This window comes from Eptesicus fuscus, chromosome 10 (assembly GCF_027574615.1).
Source record: "Eptesicus fuscus isolate TK198812 chromosome 10, DD_ASM_mEF_20220401, whole genome shotgun sequence".
NCBI classification, from domain to species: Eukaryota; Metazoa; Chordata; class Mammalia; order Chiroptera; family Vespertilionidae; genus Eptesicus; species Eptesicus fuscus.
This window is the reverse complement of record NC_072482.1, coordinates 20,940,852-20,957,666: the sequence shown is the minus strand read 5'-3', so window position 1 is coordinate 20,957,666 and position 16,815 is coordinate 20,940,852. Positions and strand designations below refer to the sequence as shown.

At 50.8% G+C, this 16,815-nt stretch overlaps 1 protein-coding gene across 1 annotated transcript; it reads right to left on the bottom strand.

Annotated features, from left to right (window-relative positions):
• Positions 1–10,548: 10,548 nt before the first annotated feature.
• LOC129150549 (uncharacterized protein C2orf78-like) lies at positions 10,549–16,373 on the bottom strand. The gene is made up of 3 exons (XM_054722340.1): positions 16,325–16,373; positions 14,606–14,668; positions 10,549–12,265 (listed from the first exon to the last, which is right to left on the bottom strand). Exons 1-3 carry the CDS (start codon positions 16,371–16,373, stop codon positions 10,731–10,733), a joined length of 1,647 nt encoding a protein of 548 aa, XP_054578315.1. The 3' UTR covers positions 10,549–10,730.
• Between the last annotated feature and the right edge of the window lie 442 nt (positions 16,374–16,815).

Here is a 16,815-nt window from a genome sequence, read left to right as displayed (position 1 = left end):
CCCACTGTCCTCATCTATAGGTGTATGATTTTTTTCCAGACTCTTCCTGAACCCCCAATAGAATTATCAGTCCACTCCCTTTCTATGCCCGTGATTCTATTATATTCACCAGTTTATTCTGATCATCAGATTTTTAATTCACTTGATTTTTAGATTCACTTGTTGATAGATATTTATTTGTTGTTCATAATTTTTATCTGTACTTTTTTCTTCTTCCTCTTCTTAAAGAATACCTTTCAGCATCCTATCTAATAATAGACAAATATGCAAATTGACCATACCTCCAACACACCCACAAACCACACCCACAAGCCACGCCCACCACCCAATCAGAGCGACTATGCAAATTAACCCAAACCAAGATGGCTACAGCCACAGAGAGCAAGGTTTCCTAGGTAACAGAGGAAGCCAAGCTTTCTGCCTGCCCTTGCCAGGCCTAAGCCTCCACTCAAGCTACAAAGTTTCAATTATAGAAGGTAAACAAATTCAAACAAATGGCAGCAGAATGGAGCTTGAGAGAGCAGGCCAGGGTTGCCGTCGGCAACAGGGGAAGCAAAGCTTTCTGCACACCTTGGCCAGGCCCACCCGCTTAAGGCAACAAAGTTTCAATTATAACCCCAACACAAATGGCTGCCGGCCTCGGAGGGGCCCCAGGCTTGGCTCCGCTGCAGGCTACAAAGTTTCAATTGTAGAAGGAAAATAAATTCCAGATACCAGGGCCTCTGCCTGGGTTGCCAGGGGGCGTGGCCAGGCTGGAAACCACCACAGGCCCCTCGCTCAGGCTGCCCCACGCCCCAAGGGAACCCCCACCTGATCCGGGACACCCTTCAGGGCAAACCAGTTGGCACCCACCCCTGTACCAGGCCTCTGTCCTATCTAATAAAAGAGTACTATGCAGATTGCTCATCACTGCAACACACAATATAGCTGCCCCCATGTGGTCAAAGATCCTGCCCCCTTGTGGACACAAGATGGCCACCACAAGATGGCCAGCAGGAGAGGGCAGTTGGGAGGCACCCGGCCTACAAGGGAGGGCAGTTGAGAGGGACCAAGCCTGCAAGGGAGGGCAGTTGGAGGCGATCAACCCTGCAGGAGAGGGCAGTTAGGGGTGACCAGGCTGGCAGAGGAGGAAAGTTGAGGGCAAACAGGCTGGAAGCAGAGTGGTTAGGGGGTGAACAGGCTGGCAGGCAGAAGCAGTTAGGGGCAATCAGGAAGGCAGGCAGGCAAGCAGTTGGGAGCAAGCAGTCGGACATCCCTCAAGGGGTCCCATATTGGAGAGGGTACAGGCTGGGCTGAGGGACAACCCCCGTCTGTGCACGAATTTTGTGCACTGGGCCTCTAGTTTCATATAATACTTGTTTGGTGATGATGAACTCCTTTATCTTTTTCTTATCTGTGAAGCTCTTTTTCTGACCTTCCAATCTGAATGATAACTTTTCTGGGTAGAGTAATCTTGGTTGTAGGTTCTTGCTATTCATCACTTTGACTATTTCTTGCCTCTCCCGTCTGGCCTGCATAGTTTCTGTTGAGAAATCAGCTGACAATCTTATGGGTGCTCCCTTGTAGGTAATTAACTGTTTTCCTCTTGCTGATTTTAATATTCTCTCTTTGTCTTTTGCTCTTGGCATCTTAATTATGATGTGTCTTGGTGTGGTCCTCTTTGGATTCCTTTTGTTTGGGGTTCTGTGCACTTCCTGGACTTGCAAGTCTATTTCTTTCACCAGGTGGGGGAAGTTTTTGGTCATTATTTCTTCAAATAGGTTTTCAGTATCTTGCTCTCTCTCTTCTTCTGGCACCCCCATAATTCTGATGTTGGTACGCGTGAAGTTGTCCCAGAGGCTTCTTACACTATCTTCAACTTTTTAGATTCTTTTTCCTTTTTGCTTTTGCATTTGAGTGTTTTTTGCTTCTTTGTATTTCCAATCTTCAACTGGTTCTTGCTGTCCTCTAGTCTGCTGTTGGGTCTCTGTATAATATTTTTTATTTCAGTCAGTGTATGTTTAATTTCTAGTTGGTCTTTTTTCATAACCTCGAGGGTCTGGCTAAATTTATCGGCCTTTTCTAGGAAATTTTTGAAAATCCTTATAACCGTGGTTTTGAATTCTATATCCAGTCTTTTTTCCCCTCCATTTCTTTTGTTTGTGATCTGTTACTTTGTCTCCACATTTTTGCTGCTTCCCTGAGTTGGTAGGGTAGCTTTGTGTGCTAGGTTTCCTATATGGCCCAGTGGGTCGGCCTCCCAGTCCCCTGAGGTGGACACTATTGGTGTACCCCTTTGTGGTCTGTGTGTACAGCTTTGTTGTAGTTAAGTCTTTTTTTTTTTTTTTAAATTTCGTTATTGATTAAGGTGTCACATATTTGTCCTCATCCCCCCATTCCCATCCCCCCCCTCCCCACGCATGCCCCAACCCCCTGTTGAACTTAACCGTTGGATAGGCTTATATGCATGCACACAAGTCCTTTGGTTGAACTCTCCCCCTCTCCCCACCCTCCCTTATCCTCCCTCTGAGGCCCGATAGTCCCATCGATGCCTCCTTGCTTCTGGTTCTGTTCTTGTTCCTCAGTCTATGTTGTTCATCATTTCCCCTAGATGAGCGAGATCATATGTCACTAGATATATACTTATGAGAACTGAATGTGAGACGAGCAATAATAGTTATGTTGACAGGCAGATGGATCAGTCTGTAGTGAGTTTCTTTCTGGACCAACAGTTCTTTTGAGACCCAATTTCAATGTCCACCAGTTCCTTATCTGTACATGTCAGCACTGACCCCTCAGCTCTGGATGGTGGACAAATGGTGGTAACGGAGGTCCGACTCCCTCTGGTTTGGTCTCGGCGAACCCAGGGGCACGGCTTCACCCGGACTAAGGGGCATGTGGCCTCACCCGGATCTAGGGACACATGGTCTCACCCGGACCCAGGGACGCTTGGGCTCTCCCAGACCCAGGGGCACGTGGCCTCATCCGGGCCTAGGTGTACGAGGCCTCACCCGGATCCAGGGACACATGGTCTCACCCGGACCCAGGGACGCTTGGCCTCCCCCAGACCCAGGGGCATGTGGCCTCACCCGGGCCTAGGTGCACGAGGCTTCACCCGGATCCAGGGACACATGGCCTCACCCGGACCCAGGGCGCTTGGCCTCTCCCAGCCCCAGGGGCACGTGGCCTCACCCGGGCCTAGGTGCACGAGGCCTCACCCGGATCCAGGGACACATGGTCTCACCCGGACCCAGGGACGCTTGGCCTCTCCCAGACCCAGGGGCACGTGGCCTCACCCGGGCGTAGGTGCACGAGGCCTCACCCGGATCCAGGGACACATGGTCTCACCCGGACCCAGGGACGCTTGGCCTCTCCCAGACCCAGGGGTACGTGGCCTCACCCGGGCGTAGGTGCACGAGGCCTCACCCGGATCCAGGGACACATGGTCTCGCCCGGACCCAGGGACGCTTGGCCTCTCCCAGACCCAGGGGCACGTGGCCTCACCCGGGCGTAGGTGCACGAGGCCTCACCCGGATCCAGGGACACATGGTCTCACCCGGACCCAGGGACGCTTGGCCTCTCCCAGACCCAGGGGTACGTGGCCTCACCCGGGCGTAGGTGCACGAGGCCTCACCCGGATCCAGGGACACATGGTCTCGCCCGGACCCAGGGACGCTTGGCCTCTCCCAGACCCAGGGGCACGTGGCCTCACCCGGGCCTAGGTGCACGAGGCCTCACCCGGATCCAGGGACACATGGTCTCGCCCGGACCCAGGTGCGCGTGGCCTCTCTCACACCCAGGGGCACGTGGCCTCACCTGGACCTAGGTGCACGAGGCCTCACCCGGATCCAGGGACACATGGTCTCACCCGGACCCAGGGACGCTTGGCCTCCCCAAGACCCAGGGGCACGTGGCCTCACCCGGGCATAGGTGCACGAGGCCTCACCCGGATCCAGGGACACGTGGTCTCACCCGGACCCAGGGACGCTTGGCCTCTCCCAGACCCAGGAGCACGTGGCCTCACCCGGGCCTAGGTGTACGAGGCCTCACCCGGATCCAGGGACACATGGTCTCGCCCGGACCCAGGGGTGCGTGGCCTCTCTCAGACCCAGGGGCACGTGGCCTCACCTGGACCTAGGTGCATGAGGCCTCATCCGGATCCAGGGACCCATGGTCTCACCCGGACCCAGGGACGCTTGGCCTCCCCCAGACCCAGGGGCACGTGTCTTCACCCGGGCCTAGGTGCATGAGGCCTCACCCGGATCCAGGGACATATGGTCTCACCCGGACCCAGGGACGCTTGGCCTCTCCCAGTCCCAGGGGCACGTGGCCTCACCCGGGCCTAGGTGCACGAGGCCTCACCCGGATCCAGGGACACATGGTCTCGCCCGGACCCAGGTGCGCGTGGCCTCTCTCACACCCAGGGGCACGTGGCATCACCCGGGCCTAGGTGCACGAGGCCTCACCCGGATCCAGGGACACATGGTCTCGCCCGGACCCAGGTGCGCGTGGCCTCTCTCACACCCAGGGGCACGTGGCATCACCCGGGCCTAGGTGCACGAGGCCTCACCCGGATCCAGGGACACATGGTCTCGCCCGGACCCAGGTGCGCGTGGCCTCTCTCACACCCAGGGGCACGTGGCATCACCTGGACCTAGGTGCACGAGGCCTCACCCAGATCCAGGGACACATGGTCTCACCCGGACCCAGGGACGCTTGGCCTCCCCCAGACCCAGGGGCACGTGGCCTCACCCGGGCCTAGGTGTACGAGGCCTCACCCGGATCCAGGGACACATGGTCTCACCTGGACCCAGGGGTGCGTGGCCTTTCCCAGCCCCAGGGGCACGTGGCCTCACCCGGGCCTAGGTGCACGAGGCCTCACCCGGATCCAGGGACACATGGTCTCACCCGGACCCAGGGACCCTTGGCCTCTCCCAGACCCAGGGGCACGTGGCCTCACCCGGGCCTAGGTGCATGAGGCCTCACCCGGATCCAGGGACACATGGTCTCGCCCGGACCCAGGGGTGCGTGGCCTCTCCCAGCCCCAGGGGCACGTGGCCTCACCCGGGCCTAGGTGTACGAGGCCTCACCCGGATCCAGGGACACATGGTCTCGCCCGGACCCAGGGGTGCGTGGCCTCTCCCAGCCCCAGGGGCACGTGGCCTCACCCGGGCCTAGGTGCACGAGGCCTCCCCCGGATCCAGGGACACATGGTCTCACCCGGACCCAGGGGCGCTTGGCCTCTTCCAGACCCAGGGGCGCTTGGCCTCACCCGGGCACGGGACCCAGCGTCATCCGGGTCCAGGGGCACTTGGCCTCACCCGGACCCGGAATCCGGCCTCACCTGGAGCCAGGGGCACGTGGCCCCACCCAGACCCAGGGACGCGAGGCCCCACCCATACCCGGAGGCGCGCGACCACTCCCGAGCCCAGAGGTGCGCAACCCCGCCCGCACCCGGGTCCCAGCGGGGCCCCGTCCTCCCGATCCCAATTCCCGCCGGTCAACCCCCCCCAGCAACCCCCCCGGCCATCCTGCCAGAGCTCCAGGACGGCTGCCGCAGAACTCGACGGGCGGCTGCTCGGCGAAGTTCCGGTGCGTCCGGTGCGTGGCGGCGGGCTGGCCTGGCGTCACCGCGCCGGCTCCTCGGTCCGCAGCGGCGGCCGGTCGCCGAGCATGTGCACCCGGCCGCCCCTGGGGCACCGAAATTCCTGAAGGACTCGGAGGCCAGCAAGCGCGGAGTCCCCCCCCCACGTCTCACAGGGGCCCTTCTGTCCGTGCTCGGCAGCAAGTGGAGCCGCCCCCTCAGCCAGAGACCGCCGGGGGGACCGCGCCGAGCACGCTCCAGGTCGCCCCTGCGTCGCCCAAGCCGCAGTTCCCAAAGTGTGGTCCTTGGGTCATCTGCATCAGCATCATCCCGCATACCCCTCTTATTCTAGCTGCAGAGCATCCACTCAGCCAGCCCTACGGTGGTTTTGGGTGGTGTCTGTTCCACTCTCCCGTCGCAGCCTCAAAGTTGTTGTGGCAGGCAACATCCAGGCCTCCGCCCTATGTCTCCATCCCGGTCCTCCCTTGTATAGTTAAGTCTTGATTGTTGCTGGTGCCACCGGGAGGGCTCTCTTTGTCTATAAAGGAAGAGTTGCTGTGCAGGAGACTCTTCTATGGGCCGGGTCTTGGTGCAGCAAGGCTTTGGCGCTCACTGAATCTTCCTGTTGGATTTGTCCCTTATGTGCGTGGTTGAAGTCTGGTGTCATTTCCCACAGACCACCAGATGCCCTCGTTTCTGGGTCCCCAATGGGGCGTACGTAGATCAGCCACTGCCTTAGGCACTCAGCAGGGATTACAGGAAGAACTGTAGTTTCCTCCTTCTGTCTGAGTGGCCCTGGAGCAGTCCGACTAGAACAGCAGTTTATCTGGTCCGCTGCCAGAGGGCAGGCCACCCACATGCATAAGCCGTTGCTTGGAGCATAGGTGTGCCTGCAAGACTTGCGGGGCGGGTCTTCAAAACGTGCGGGGCGGGTCCCAGGGCGGGGCAGGTCTCAGGGCGGGACGGGTCCCAGGGTGGGGCGGGGTCTCAGGGCACCAACGAGCCACAATGGCTGCGAATCTGCTCCTTCTGCCTTCCAAGTTTCTAAGTCCCCTCGTTCCGTGCTCTAGCGCAGCAAACACTGATTGCTGGGCGCACCTCCGCAAGAGTCCCGCCTCTCCCCGCAGGCATCTGGGTCTCCCGCGGGTCCCCAGAAGCTGGATTTCAGGGTGATGGAGAGCTAATCTCCCCTAAGTTTGGAACAAAAGCCCCTTTCCCCCGCCACCAGCCCGAGCCACGCGCCTCCGCACCTTGTCCCCTCCGATTTCGCTGGTTTCCTCTTCCCTCTTAGCTGTAAATCTCTCCTGTAGTTCTGGGCTGCAGACGCTCCGTCCTCCAGTCGCGCCCCTGAAACCGCTGCGCGCGGCCCAGCCATCCTCTTGATTCTCCTCTGTCAAAATGGCTAGAGGACTTGAAAGTAAGATGAGATCTCTTAAGAATCCTCCAAATTGGTGTTGGCGGCGTCCGGGGTCCCGAGGATCTCAGTGCGCAGCTCGGCCAGGTCGGTGGCGCGGGTGAGCCCCTCCTAGGATCATGTCTGCACAGGGGCCTCTCACAAAAACTGCATTTCACAGAGAAGCCTGGGCTGGACTGCCTGCCTCTGTGCTGCCTGCCTGCCTGCACTCTGTAGTTAAGTCTTGATTGTTGTTGGTATCACTGGGAGGAATTGACCTCCAGGCCAATTGGCTAGGTGAATGAGCTGTGTCTATGCCAGGAGACGCATGCTGGAGACAGCCTTATAGGACCAGACTTGTAAAATTGCAAAAGCCTCTGTGCTCAGCTTGGATGGGGAGGAGTCTCAGAGCTGAGCAGACAGTCTTGGCTTCCCGTCAGCCCTGCCCTTGCGCAAACGCCTCCAGATCTCTGCCTTCCGTGGCTCCCCTGAGTTTCCGCCTAACAGTCCAGATTCCCCCAGGCTCGCCCGGAACTGGGGTTCAGTGCAGTCGGAACTGGGGTTCAGTGCAGTCAGTTGCTTCCAACTCCCTTCTACTAGAGCGAGCTAGCGGCAACCTCAGCAGTCAGTCTTCTCTGTGCACCCATGCCTCCAGACCCCTGCCCGCCATGGTTTCCCCGAGTCTCCAAGTCTCCGTGTGCCTTTCTCTCTACCTGACAGTCCAGAATACCCCCGTATGAGCCTGGATCCACGGGGTTTCGCCCGGAACTGGGGTTCAGTGCAGTCGGGGGCTTCCTTCCCTCTCCCGCCAGAGAAAGCCAGCCAGGCACTCAGCTGCCCTTCCTCTCTGCGCGTGTGTCTCTGTACCTTAGTCCTTTGCAGATCCTCTGATTTTCCGTGAGCTTTTTTCTTTCCTTCTAGTTGTCGAATTTCCACTCAGCCAGCTTTCCTGTGGTTCTGGATGATGTCCGTTTTGTCTTTTAGTTGTTGTTTTGAAATTGTTGTGCGAGGCAGCAGTTTAGATGTTTACCTATGCCGCCAACTTGGTTTCTCTCCCGATGAATTTTTCTTGCAGCATCATGAATTAGCTTGTTCTGATGGATTTTGTGGAGAAATTTAAAAAGGGGTCTGTGAAAAAGGACATTGTGGTGAGTTATGCTGTGCACACAAGCATAAGGAACAGATGTGTACAGTCAGCCCGACGTGGTCTGGGTTGCCTCTGTGTTTCTTCCCCTTGTTTGTGCTTTTCTCACTCACCCTCTTGTGACTGTGGGAAGACAGGGCTGAGTTGCTAATCTAGTCTTATACATAGGGTGGGTGGGGGCAAAAGTAGGTATACAGTTGTTTGAGTGGAAAATAACGCAATCACGTATAAATAATAATCTAATCTAATAATAGACAAATATGCAAATTGACCGCACCTTCGCTACACCTAAGCCACACCCACCAACCAAGCCACGCCCACTAACCAATCAGGACGAGTATGCAAATTACCCCAACAAAGATGGCGGCTAATTTGCATATCAAGACAGCGTCCAAAGAAGCCAAGAGCTGCAGAAGGGAGTAAAGCTTCAAAGAAGCAAGCAAGCCGGGGGGGGGGGAGGGGAGGAGAAGGGCGGAGCGGAGGCGGGGCCAGGGGCAAAGGGAAACGCAGGCAGGCTGGCGGAGAAGGCGGGGCGGGTGACAAGGGCCGGGCGGAGGCGGACCCGGGGGCGGAGGGAAACGCGGGCGGGCTGGAGAAGGCGGGGCAGGGGACAAGGGTGGGGAGGAGGCGGGGCCGGGGGCGGAGGGAAACTCGGTGTGCTGGAGGAGAAGGTGAGGCGGGTGACAAGGGCGGGGCGGAGGCGGGGTCGGGGGTGAAGGGAAGCGCGGGCGGGCTGGAGGAGAAGGTGAGGCGGGGGACAAGGGCAGGGCGGAGGCGGGGCAGGGGCGAGGCGGGGGCGAAGGGAAACGCGGGCGGGACGAAGGAGAAAGTGAGGCTGGCGACAAGGGAGGAACAGAGGCGGGTAGAGTGCAGCAGGAAATCCTATTGCAGGATTTTTCCTGCAATGGGAAAGCTAGTACAACTATAAAGTCTGTGTTTCCCATACAACTGTAAACCTAATTTGCCCCATGCTGTCTTTGGAGTAAGCTTGTTTAGGGAGGAAATCTTTGCATCTAGTAGCTTCTCTTCATAGTAAGCTTTTAGGGTGCCTGGATCAAACTACCTGGGGCATTTTATTGGATCACAAGTATGTGATCCAAGAGGCCAAGGGGCCACAAAAAGATAACTCCTATGGATGGAATCTCCAAAGAGACATATTTTATTTATATGCCAACTTTTCCTTTTATGAGATAAGTGTTTTTTAAAAGATGGCACATTCTTATCTGAGATGAAAACCTGAGAAGTGTTTCAGTGCAGAGATATGGCTTAAACTTATAAATTTTTTCAGGCTTTTCCTCATAGATTCCTACATTACATTGTCAAATTCCTGATATTAGTATGTAATATGAGACTAACACTATGAGCTAAATATCTCCAGTCCAGACCAGTCTCTCCTTTTTCTGTGTTCCCATGGAAATCAAGGGAATTCCTAGCTACTGCAGTTAGGGGGCTGCTCACCTGCGACCCAGTGTGCATATGGCTCTTGCCAGTGGGCATGGATGCTTCCGAGGATTTTTCTCTTGGGCTTTGCTCAGATGATGGTGGTGCTTAGACAAGGGGACATGTGCAGCCTGGGATCATGCAGGAGGCCCTGGCTTGCCCTTCTAGTTAATGTTTAGGCTTCACCTGATGTTTGATCTCATGCACCAGTAACCTCTGGATGCTGGGCTCTGATAGCCAGGTTGGCCACCTATGGGCACTTGCCAATAATGAAGACTTCGGAGACAGGCCTCAAATGGAGGCTTTACTCTACTGCATGCAATGTGACCTCAGCCCATTGCTGAACCTCTCGGGTAAAGTGACACAGGGATACTGGCCTTGCATGTTGTGAAGGTGAACTGAAGTGGTGTATTGGGCCTGGGCATAGGTGTGGAGTAAATGATAATTTACTTCCCACGTCCTGTCCTGGGTGGGCCTCCTACTGCAGACATTCATTCTGTAGGCCCCTGTCATCAGCTGCCCCAGGAAAACTCTAAGCCTTTGCCACTCATCTAGTAGATTCCCCTGATTTGTTCTCACTTTGCCCAAATATAATCATATATGCATAAGGTAACCGAAACCTGTAGAAAATGTGTCCTGTATCTGTGTTTTTGAAATACTTATCTAGTGGTGTTGAGACATAAGGCAAAACTCCACAAGAGCCTTTTTACATTTCTCCTGGTCAACCTAGACTCAGCTTCTGCCCTCTCAACTCTATTCAAATTTTCCTCTTTTGACAATAATCTCAGATCCAGCTTCTCACTTCTGCCATATATCCACCTCCTGCTTCTCTTTATCAATCCATAACATCTCTCCCCTTTTGGCCTTTCTGGCCATGGCCCACGTTCCTTTTTCCCCCACAGTGCTTACCCCTTGTCCTTCATTCGACCATCCAACTTCCATTTCTTTCTTTATCATGCAGCCTTTGATCTCCATACCCACAAAAGAAAGACCACAGTTAACAGCATCTTAAAACTCAATAGACTTTTTTATTACTCATCTACTAATTCTATTATATTTATTCAATTTTATTAAGTTAAAATATATGTCAAAATTGAGAAATTCTTATCTATCTATCTATCTATCTATCTATCTATCTATCTATGGAAAACAGCTGGTACCCAAAGTGGCACCAACACTCCCAGCATGTCCTACATCACATAGCCATAGTACAGAGAAATGTCCATTTCTTTTTCCCTCTCAATGAAATGCTGCATTTTCCCCAGTGAGCATCTGGCAGCATTCTCACGCTCTAGTTGAGCCTTCCTCTTCATGGCCTCTCGATCTGGCCTCTGCTCATTTGTGATGGGTGTTGACATTACTGGCCCCAGAACCTCAGGTTTCCTCCATGGAATTGGTTGGAGGGCAAAATCCTGGAGAGGATAGTGGTTGTGAGGCTTGAGCGGCATCCGGGGCTGGCTCACAGCAGTGTGAACAGGCTCCCGCTGCAAGGAACCATGAGATGATGTTTTGTAGGGTGCAGGCCTAGAAGCAGGAGGCTGGTCAGGGTTGTTCAAAGCTGGTCTGGCTGAGTTGGTTGACGTTGGCCGAGCTGATCTGACAGGACCTGTCAAAGATGCCGGAGTTGGCTGGGATGCATTGACTGCAGCAGGCTTGGCAGGGTTGGTAACCGCAGGCCGACGTGATGCCAGATTCTGTGGCCTGCGAGGAACAGGTCGAGCTTGAGGCTTGTCCATGGTTGGAAAAACCAATGGCACCAACTTGACCTTCCCGGGAGATGGCAGCTGTTCCTGGGATGGAGATGAAGACCCTTTGTCAGTACTGCCATGTGGTTTCTGGCGTTTGACTTGAATTATCTCAGGACCTTTGCCCTTCCCCGGAGAATCCAGCCATCTTTTGATAGCTGGGCGTGGTTGGGGGCCTCTGGGGTTGCTTAAGTTTCCCTGGGCCCGTGAGGAAGACAGGTCAGCTTTCTTATCACTCTTCTTGCCCAGTGCATGGAAAACCTGCACAGACTCCAGCATGTGCATACCGAGGCCGCTGCGAGGTTTTTTGATGGCCTCTTGTGGCAGCTCAGGATGACTTTTCTTCCTCTTCATCTTGGGAATGGCTGGCTTCTCCTCTGCCTTGACTTTGTTCCCTGACTGCTTCCTCTCCTCAGCTCTCTTGGAGTAGTTTTCTTTGTTTCTTTTGGTGTTTTCCTGCCCATGGCCCTTAGTTTTGTTGGTCCTGCTGGCTGCAGCTCTCTGACGTTTGCTGTTAGAATGCTCGGCCATGTTCCCAGGAGCCCTGCCACCGGCTGCAGCATTGCAATGAACCACTCCTCCCACGAACACACAGTCTGGGCTCTTGGGTTTGATCTTGGCCTTGGGAGCATCACCGATAGGCTCAGAGGCTTTATGTTTGTTCTTCCCCGCTTGATCAGAGCGAGCCTTTCTGACACTTGACTTTTTCTGCACCTCGTGCAACTTGAGGCCTCTGGTGTCTTTGGTTTTGATCACCTTGGAACCTTGGGGCTGATCAAGGTCAGCCAAGGAAGTTAAGACCTGTGGAAGGTGAATACCCTTCACCAGTGTAGCGATGTCTGCAAAACTGTCATTTTCAAGTGTCCCTTGGTCCTTACGACTCAAGCTATTCTTTCCCAAACCAGAGTTGTTACAACCAGGCTGCTCCTCTTGGTCAAGCGGATCAGTGCAGGCCAGGACCTGCGGAATGTCAGGGATTCCTAAAGGGAGCAGTGGAGAAAGAGAAACTCTCTTAGTTTTGGCCTACTCATCTATAAAATCACAATAATAATGTTAGAACAGTAATAATTAATGAATAATTGATATATTACGTGTAATTTATAAAAAAGGTATAAGTTCTGGAAAGACAAAGAGAAAAATCATATACATCAGGAATACAAAGACATATGTAGACATCAGTACAAATTTGGGCACATTGGAAGCATCAAAGCCTAAAAAGTTTACTAAGAAATGAAGTTCGGTTTCATACATGTGATATCATAAAAGTAAATATTCTCTATTCTATTTTAGTGAATACTGTTAACTAAAAACAACACACAATAGGTGATTTTGAATAAGGTCCTAGCCAGTATATATGGACAGAGAATTTATATCAGTAAAAATTCCATAACAGGCAGCACAATGCAATCAATATAGATGGATATGTGCTCCATTAAGTATATGTGTTGACCAATATTTCAGGAAAAACTGGTTTAAAGCAGAGAGCCAAATAAGTGTAAAAGAATTCCATTATTGTCCTCATTCATGTTTCTCTGAATACGCCCCAGCAAGTAATGGATACTTAGTCTATTAGAAATATATATTTCAATTGATATAACCTCATCACAAAGAGAAAAGAACAGTTGAAAGGTATGAAGGTTTTTCTATTTATCTGACAACCTAGATTATCATCTTCAACATTCAGGAAAGGGTCGTACCCAAATCATTTGAAACCATCATCGCTGCATTCCAAATTTTAAGAAATTAATACAGGATTCCACAAGAGACTACACAAAAATTTTTTTAGAGCAATGTGAAATTAGAGATGTGGGGCTTGATTTTTATTTTTCTCCTTCGGCAGCTAGGATGTAAATGGAGGTAGTGGCTGTGTATCAGGGTGCTCTCTGTGTTTTGAAGAAAATAACTGTAAAGATGAAAAGCAGCACTGACTTAGAGCATAATATTCACACAAAGGATGTATTCTTTCTTATTCCATTTAGGGTATATCTTTTTTTTAAAAAAAATCTTTTGGAGCCAGCAAGGCTCAGTGGTTAAGTATCAAAATATGAACCAGGAGGTCACAGTTTGATTCCTGGTCAGGATACATGCCCAGGTTGCGGGACCACTCCTCAGTGGGTGAGGTGCAGGAGGCAGCCCATCAATGATTCTCATCATTGATGTTTCTATCTCTTTCTCCCTCTCTCTTCCTCTCTAAAATCAATAAAAAATATATTTAAAAATTTTTAAATTTCATTGTTAATAGAAAAACATCGTCATAGTTTACAAATAAGGATGAAATAAAACTCTGAAAAGTCTGTGTACTCCAACCCCCTAGATAATTACCCTTCTTAGTTTCTTGAATAGAAGAAACATCATTTCTGAAATATATTTTTAAACATTCATATTGCAAACTGTCACGTGCCATCTGTGTTCAGAGAGGTAATAGAAAGCCACAGGCAACTGAATATGACTTTTTTGATATGTGCTTTTCCTAAAGGTGTCCTATTCTGCCCTTACTTTCCTTCCTAATCTATCAATGTAAGCATTTGCTAAGATCAACTTTGTTTTGCCCTACACTGAGCTGGCTTTACCCTTCGCCCTTTCTGCTTTCATTTAAATTATTTGGTTCTCTTCATCATTCCATTCCAAACTATCCTTTTTGCTCTTGAGATCTCTTCCATGCTCTCCTTCTTTATTCTTTAGTTTACCCTCCTTCCTGCTTGTATTTTCCCATTTCCCTCACTTCCTGTTGACCTGTGCTGATGAAAACATTCTACACTTCATTACAGTGAAATACTTGCTTCCCTATAGCCCAGTCCTCTCCATCCTCTCTCCCTATTTTCTTTGTTCACCTAGTTTGGATAGAAATCTTCAAAAACAGGTGAGTATTACTTTTGGAACAGCACTCAATTTAAAAGACTGAAGTTGAAACCTTAGTAGTGGGAGACCATTACACACAAGACATCCTGTATATATACATATTGTTAGTTTTCTACATCACCCAAGTTTTCATTCAGTATATGTTCATACACTGCAAAGAAGTCTTGATTTTAATTTCAACATGAGTGTTCTTTAACACTCAGTATTAGAAAAAGGAAGGCATTAGATAGAACAACTCTAACATCCTAATATAATAGATGAGGGAAAAACAGGTTTTGTGGGAGAGCCAATGACTTGTTCAAAGTCACAAAGCTAGTCAATGTCAATATCTAAACTCAAATTAGGTCTGCAGACTTCTAGTTCAATATTTCCCCAAATTATTCTATGCTCTTTTGATACTATTGCAAAATTTAGGTACAAATAACAATCCAATGAAAAACTTCAAAAGTTTCTTTCCTTACCTGACATGGTCAGAGAAGAGCAAAGATCAACTGTAGATGCAAGGAATGAAGATGACTCAGTGGCTGAAGCCAAAGAGCACATGCGTCCAGTACGAAAGTCACTGGTCCTACTGGCCACTGGTCACTGGTCACCAGTTACTGGTCACTGGTCAGTTGCGATGATCCAAATTTATTTACAGACAACTCCATGGGTACCCCAAGATTCTACCAGGTGGTGGTAGGTTTGGTGGGAGAATGATGTCACAAGCAGGCAGTTTAAAGGGATGAGAGAGCCAATCAGGAGGTCAGATTCCCAAGAAGACAGGATTGGATGGAGGGAGTGGTAGGGGAGCTAAACCAACACCTAAATGGCTGAGCTCTCAGGACAGATGTACTAGATGACAATGCAGCTGTGATAGTCCCACTTTCCGCAGGCTCTTATGTTAGGGAAATAATCTCAATGTATGTTATAGACATTCATAAATATAATTAACTAGTAGTTACTTATATTCTCTATATTATATTGTATAGCACGTTTACCATTATATATATTGCTAATATCATTAGAGAGAATGGAAAGGGACATCTAGGTTGCACAATTACAGTTGTTCTGAAATCATACCCGTCCACCTCATTAGTGAATTTACAGTGGCTTTTGAGGAGGAAGGCATTAAGGAGCTCTTTCTGTCAGTTGGTTCAATAGTAAAATGAAGTTCCTTGAGTGCATTTAGTGCAGAGTGATGTGGTCCAAGGCTCTTCTCTTGTAGTTTCTTCTCCTTGAATCCTACCTTCCCTGAGCTGAGCTGGGCCAGGCTGGGTTGACTTGCATCTCCTAACACTCTCATTTTTTCTCCTTCTTCGTTATAGGCATTGTTTGTAGACAAGCTTTGATCCTGCATTCTGACACTCATAGATGTTACTTCCTGTCCACTTCCGGCAGCAGGGTCTTCTTTGTAGTGTCTGATGCTTCCCCCAATGGACTCTGCCCATTACAAGCAGCTACCAAAGGGCTAGGAGTCAGCTGACTGCAAACCGTTCCTCTTCCAGCCTTTGGTTGCACTTCTTCTGCCCATAATGTGCTCCCTCTGGCTCCTTGGGCCATGTAGGCATCTTGCCAGCCTGCTCTATCGTATGTGAGAGCCATTCACGATATTTCCCTTTTTCCTTCTCACATCAAGTGTATCCAGTGTGGCAGTTACTGCAGTCTCCTCCCCCTTTGCAAACAGCCGCTGTAGAACGTTGGGCCTCTAGGATTCTCTGTCTGCCATGCTTGGGTGCAAGGCCAGGCAAAAGTGACGAGGAGAATAGTTAGAGAAACACAAGGACATTCTTAGAGGGGACAGGCAAAGTGAAATTGTCAGGGACCAAAGAGATTCATGTGGATACTGTAGGTTCTGTGAAAAATAAGTTGACACATTTTGGTCTCATTTTGTATTAAGATAACAGACATTTTACACGTATATACAACTTATCTAGTGCAGCAAATGCAAGGAATTTTGCTCACTAGAGGTTATCATCTTAAATATATTTTCACTTTCTTTTATGTCATACTAGAGGCCCGATGCACGAACATTCGTGGCAGAGTAGGCCTTCCTTCTCCTGACTTCCAGCACAGCCTTCGCTCAGGCTGGAGCTGTCTATCCGCCTTCACTCAGGCCTTGAGTCGCCTTTTCACGTTTGCTCCTCCATGGAGCTGCCTTTCCGCCTTTGCTTTGGCCAGAGCTGCCTTCTGCCTCTCACCTTGTGTCACTTTGCATATTCCCTCCTTATTGGCCGTGGATACCGCCATCTTTTTTGTGGAGTTATGGTCCATTTGCATATTACATCTTTATTAGATAGGATTACCTCATTTATATAAATCATTGGTGTGTTTGCAGAACACAAGATTGTTTTTATGCTGTGTGTTAATGCTCTGGTTTTGTTCATATGTTTTTTTCCTACTCGTATTTTTATTTATTAATCTTTATTGTTGTATTAGAAATGTCCCCTTTATTTTCTGTTTTTGTTAACCCCCATTGACCCCCTCCATTCCACCCTTACCATCCCCACTTCTACCTTCACCACTCCATTTTCTGTGTCCATGGGCTGTGCATATATGCATACAAATTACCCTGTTAATCACACCACAACCAAACCCACACCCATACCTTCCCTCTGAAATTTGTCAGTCTGTTCCCTGCTTCTATGTCTCTAGATCTATTTTGCTCATCAGTTTATTTTCTTCATTAAAT